This window comes from Primulina huaijiensis, unplaced genomic scaffold (assembly GCF_012295235.1).
Source record: "Primulina huaijiensis isolate GDHJ02 unplaced genomic scaffold, ASM1229523v2 scaffold43333, whole genome shotgun sequence".
Classification (NCBI taxonomy): Eukaryota; Viridiplantae; Streptophyta; class Magnoliopsida; order Lamiales; family Gesneriaceae; genus Primulina; species Primulina huaijiensis.
Window position 1 is genome coordinate 146,125 of NW_027360482.1, and position 5,265 is coordinate 151,389.

The 5,265-nt window shown below is 37.4% G+C and overlaps 2 protein-coding genes across 5 annotated transcripts; both read left to right on the forward strand.

Annotated features, from left to right (window-relative positions):
- Positions 1 to 1,660: 1,660 nt before the first annotated feature.
- On the forward strand, positions 1,661 to 3,632 carry LOC140970050 (uncharacterized). 4 transcript variants are annotated; one of them, XM_073431611.1, is made up of 2 exons: positions 1,661 to 1,732; positions 2,504 to 3,632. In XM_073431611.1, the coding sequence occupies exon 2, from the start codon at positions 2,517 to 2,519 to the stop codon at positions 3,435 to 3,437; it is 921 nt and encodes a 306-aa protein (XP_073287712.1). In that variant the 5' UTR covers positions 1,661 to 1,732; positions 2,504 to 2,516; the 3' UTR covers positions 3,438 to 3,632. The 4 variants fall into 4 exon arrangements, with proteins under 4 accessions (XP_073287712.1, XP_073287713.1, XP_073287710.1 ...); XM_073431612.1 differs by lacking the exon at positions 1,661 to 1,732 and adding an exon at positions 1,742 to 1,754; XM_073431609.1 differs by lacking the exon at positions 1,661 to 1,732 and adding an exon at positions 1,761 to 2,128.
- A 346-nt stretch (positions 3,633 to 3,978) lies between these two features.
- Positions 3,979 to 4,702, forward strand: LOC140970052 (probable calcium-binding protein CML25). The gene has a single exon (XM_073431615.1). The coding sequence runs from the start codon at positions 4,050 to 4,052 to the stop codon at positions 4,638 to 4,640; it is 591 nt and encodes a 196-aa protein (XP_073287716.1). The 5' UTR covers positions 3,979 to 4,049; the 3' UTR covers positions 4,641 to 4,702.
- The last annotated feature ends 563 nt before the right edge of the window (positions 4,703 to 5,265 follow it).

Sequence of the window (5,265 nt, forward strand, 5' to 3'; positions counted from 1 at the left end):
TATATAGCATATGCTTTTCATTGGTAAATCTTTTAGAAAATGGGTTTAAAAAACAGTGTGAAACATCTTCCGGGGTGTGATTATTGTAGCAAATATAAATTCATTATATTTAAAATGTGAGATATATAATCAATCATGTGTCCACATTTCGAAGGTCATAGGACAATCACAGTCCTAAAGCATAGTCCCCAGAATCTTCTGCTCCTGTACAGACATACGTTCTTTTTCCACTGCCTCCTCGTCACTCAATCACCACCTTTGTTTCTGCATGCAAAATCAATTTATTCCATATAATATAACAACATAAAATAGATACTCAAGTTCTTAATTTAATCGTCGTAATGAAGATTGACCATTGATGAGCAGAAGCATTAATTAGCAGGAAAACAGCAACATTCATTATCATGGTGAAATTCTTGGGAAACTTCATCTTGAGAAATGAAGAGTGGTGATATCTCAAGTAGTAAAAAAATGGATATATTCCCCACGATCTTGTATGTATCTTACATTTATACATATATATATAAAAAGAATATGGGGTACGTGGGTGGGAGTTGTACGTTTCAGGATATTAAATTGGAGATAAGGCATTCATAAATTCAAAAGATTCATATTTTTCAACAATCTTACCTATGCAGTATCAAAAGATCAACATAATCAAAGAAAGATTCTTTTTTACTTTGTATATTATGACAGCTTTACTTTCAATTTTGCCGATCAATTTTTGACGTAATGATTAAGGTTGAGGTTCGTTGGTCTCATGTTATCGCTGATTGTCAGTAGTTTTCCTAACTATTTAGGTAGATTTAATTGTTTTTTTGTACCATCTATGGCCGAGATAAGCAAGTCTCGGGTCCACGCTTCAGTCCCGTCAATAGTTCGGGTAGTTATATTAAATCTTTGTAGTCTGAACAATATCATACTTATATTCTCAAATAAAAAAAAATTTAACTTTCAATTTTCAATCACTTTCTTATATCATTGTTCAATAGGAAAATTGAAGTACTTTAATTTAATTAGTTTGATTAATTTCGAGATTCACCGTTAGTTTAAATAATTCAGTTTCGATTTCGGCAACCATTCGGGTCATTTTCAAATAAATTGATTTGGGCTCCACCGAGACCCATGTAGAACCGTATCTCTAGGCTCTAGCTCCCACTTTGGTTCAGGCCCATATACGTCTCTTTCCCCCATGGACCTCAGAATTTAAGGCTTTGTTTGAAGTAAATAAAAGGAAAGAAAAGATAAGATTCGGAAGGAAAAAGTAAAAAACGTGTTTTTGAAAATTTTATTAATGAAAGGAAAATAGATGAAATGAGGGATTTTTTTTCCATCTTTCAAAATGAGTAAGTCTGTTGTAAGACGGTCTCACGAATCTTTATCTATGAGACAGATCAAGCCTACCGATATTCACAATAAAAAATAATACTCTTAACATAAAAAGTAATACTTTTCACGGATGACTCAAATAAAAAATATGTCTCACAAAATACGACATATGAAACCGTCTCACACAAGTTTTTGCTATTCTAAATATTTTCCAACCAAAAATAGAAAAAAAAATCAAGTTTACGTCCATGATCAAAAATATTTCCCTCCAAAATATTTATTTATTTATTCATGTTTCTTCGATTCTTAAATTTAAAAATATATTATTTCTTTTATTTTCTTTTTCCTCGTCCAACTCTCAAACGTCCTGCTTCAGCACTTGCTTCAACCAACGTACTTTAAGGTAAAAATAACCTCTTTATAGGGTAATTAGTTTCTTTCCTCTCAGACTTTGATTTCATGATTTGTTATTGCATTGAAATGAAGATTTGTCGTGTACAAGTTACAGTTGGACTGGGCTGAAGGGAGGTGTTTTACTTTGTTTTTCTACAATTTGTTGCGTGGTTGAGTTTAGGAAGCATCGTTTGGTACTGTAATTGTTCGATAAAAGGATTATGCGGGCAAGTACGCTTGATATATGAGCTTTGTCGATCCATGGCCAAATAGGTTTCTTGCAGTGCAGAAACAACCATAATCCCAGAAAATTGGTGTCCAGGTTCAAGGTGAAGCAAATTTCAATTAATCAAGCTAAGACTTTGTTTTGGTGAAGTTGAAAGGGTTTCAAGAATGATGAATTAAGGTGAATCGTAGGCAATAGTCATTCTTATTAATGGATATTTGTTAAGTACGAGATGGATGGTGTGTAAATTGATCTTGTTCAAATATTTAGATCACAGTAAATGATCTGTCAGATGTTTAACTTGTATAAGACAGATGATTGGCCATACATTATACGGTACCACACGCCTAAGTGTGGCATGCCCCTCTAACATCTGTGGACTAAACAATATCAAGAAGATAGTCGTTTCTCAAATGAGGAGAAAAATCGATCTTTATGTGTAGCTTGTGAAAAAAATTCAGTTCTTCTCGTTGAACTTATCTCCAACTGCTTGTATTTGTTGATTTTCTTCATCTGGTTTGTATTACTGAGCAACGGTATTTGGATTTTTGACAGGATTCTCCATACCATGTCTGCTCTGCGTCAGATTAAAATATTCTGCTGTTGTAAATCACTTCCCTCTGCTCGCCTGTTGCAGCACCTACGTTTATTCGCCTCCACTGGCGACGGAAGGAATTCAGATTACCCTCCAGAACCCATTCCAAACAGATCTTTAAGAAGGCAATCTTTACCTAAAAACCCTAAATTTCCAAAATCCAATCTTGGAAATGAAAATAAGAATCTAAATTCACGTGAGGGCATAGATGATGACGATTTTGTGGAAAGATTTAAACTTGGCCTTGATCTCAACTCCGGAGATACAAAACTTGATTATGCTAATGGCATAAGTAAGCCATCAGAAAATGCTGAGCCGCTGTGGCCTCCGCATGGTGCGGATGTGATATTCAAGAATATGAAGAAGACGAGGTTGATCCCGAATGCAGTAGCCATGCTTGATGGTTTGTGTAAAGATGGGTTGGAGCAAGAGGCAATGAAGCTATTCGGATTAATCCGCGAGAACGGTTCGATGCCAGAAGTGGTTGTATACACTGCTGTGGTTGAGGGCTTCTGCAAAGCATGCAATTTTGAGGATGCAGTGCGAATTTTCAAGAAAATGCAGAGTAATGATGTGGTTCCAAATGCACATAGCTACGGGCTCTTGATTCGGGCTCTATGTAGAGGGAAGAGGCTGGAGGATGCATTCAGTATTTGCATTGAAATGTTGGAGGCTGGACATTCGCCGAATTTGGCTACTTATATTGGTTTGGTGGACGAGTATTGTGGGGAAAAGGGCCTGGAAGCGGCTGGAAACGTGATCCAAGCAATGAAGGAGAAGGGTTTTTCCGTTGAAGAGAAAGCAGTTGAGGAGTATTTGGAAAAGAAAGGACCTTTCTTACCTTTGGTTTGGAAAGCAATCCTTGGGAAGGAGGCTTCGAAGAGAACTTCGTAAAGAGGATTTTTTGATATTTTTGTTGGAGGAATCCTTGTATGTGGTCTAGTGGAACATGTATCTTCAGGTTCACTTTCGAGACACCTTTTTCTCCAAATTCATATAACTGGAATCTTGAAGGTAGACACACAAGGATAAAATATGTTGTGGTTTTATATCAAATATAAAGTTGAAGTTAAAATAATTAGCGAGATTTGGCTAAGTATTCAAATGGATTTGTAATTTTAAATACGCATTGGATGTCAAATTTTAAAATGTTGAAATTGAAGTAATGAACCCCAAACTATATGTGAAAGTAGAATATATCGATCAGAAATATATATATTCATTGCATAATATTTGATAATTCGTATAATTCCGATCCGATAGATTTGAACCACCAACAATAATAGATGTTCTTGATCCTGTATTATGAATCTACGTCCATACGAGGGTGAAATTCAGAATCTCTCCTGAATCCGCACGACATGGGTTCACCACAAAATATATATATATAAATTCAAAAAAAATAAACGATCATTTATACAGATTCTCTCAGATCTCTCCATTCCACCTCAAATTGTTTCTTTCTCCCATCTTTTGTTGCTTTGCTTAATTTGTTCTATTCTGATCATGGGATTTAAATCATTGTTCAACCGGAAGAAGAAACAACGCCGCGGCGGCGGGGAAGGAGTAGACGGGCTGCCACTGACGTCGGTGAAAGTCGAACCCATAAACTCGAGATCATCGTCTCTGAATTCCCGCGCAAGGATCGAGGAGGAGTTGGAGCAAGTTTTCAAGAAATTCGACGTGAATGGAGACGGCAAGATCTCCGCGTCGGAGCTGGGGTCCATAATGAGCAGCCTGGGGAATGCCGCCACGGAGGTGGAACTGGACAGCATGATCCGCGAGGTGGATTCGGACGGGGACGGGTTCATCAATTTGCATGAATTCATCGAGTTGAACACCAAGGACATCGATCATGACGAGATATTGGAGAATCTGAGGGACGCATTCCGGGTGTTCGATATCGATAAGAACGGATCGATTTCAGCGGAGGAGCTGCAGGATGTGCTGATGAGCCTGGGTGAAGAATGCGGATTGGCGGAATGCAGGAAGATGATCAGCGGGGTGGATTCAGATGGGAATGGGGAGATCAGTTTCGAGGAGTTTAAGGTGATGATGACCATGGGATCTCGTTTTGATGCAACCAAAGATCATTGACTGAAATGAAAGATAACCCATTCATTCTCTGTAATATTTCTATGCATTGTTCAACTAGTATAGAAGCTCGTTTAATTAGTTTCTTTGATTTGATTTATATAAGTTTTACCTTTTGATATAATATAAACCATTTGAGAAATATTCAAAGATTGGTCTGAGTATCTCTTTGCTTATGGGATTGCGTTTTTTGCACTTGAAAGACAAGATTTTGATATTAATGCATCGTATATCGTCTATATCTATCTATGTAACCTGCAAGCTGATGGAGTTGATATATAATGTTTATATTTACATCTAAAAACCCGAAAAAAAAATAGAAAAGAAGAAAAACAGAACTCGCACATTCCAACCAAGAAAATTCACGGACTTACGGATACTCTAGCAGTTGGCGGCGGGGATTGACGGCCTCTTAGTCAATCCCAGCGGCGACCTTGACCGTTGCTGGCGGAGGACCGACGGACGAGGTGTCTCCGGCAGCTGCAACTCTAAGGTGTTGATCTTCTCCTCCATCTCTTGCTTAATTCTTCTCACTTGGCTATGAATTCCTACCCCTTTGTATCCATCTTCTGTGTGTTCCATGTTAGGGATTATAGAGAAAATATGTTCACGCCTTTTGTACCTAAAA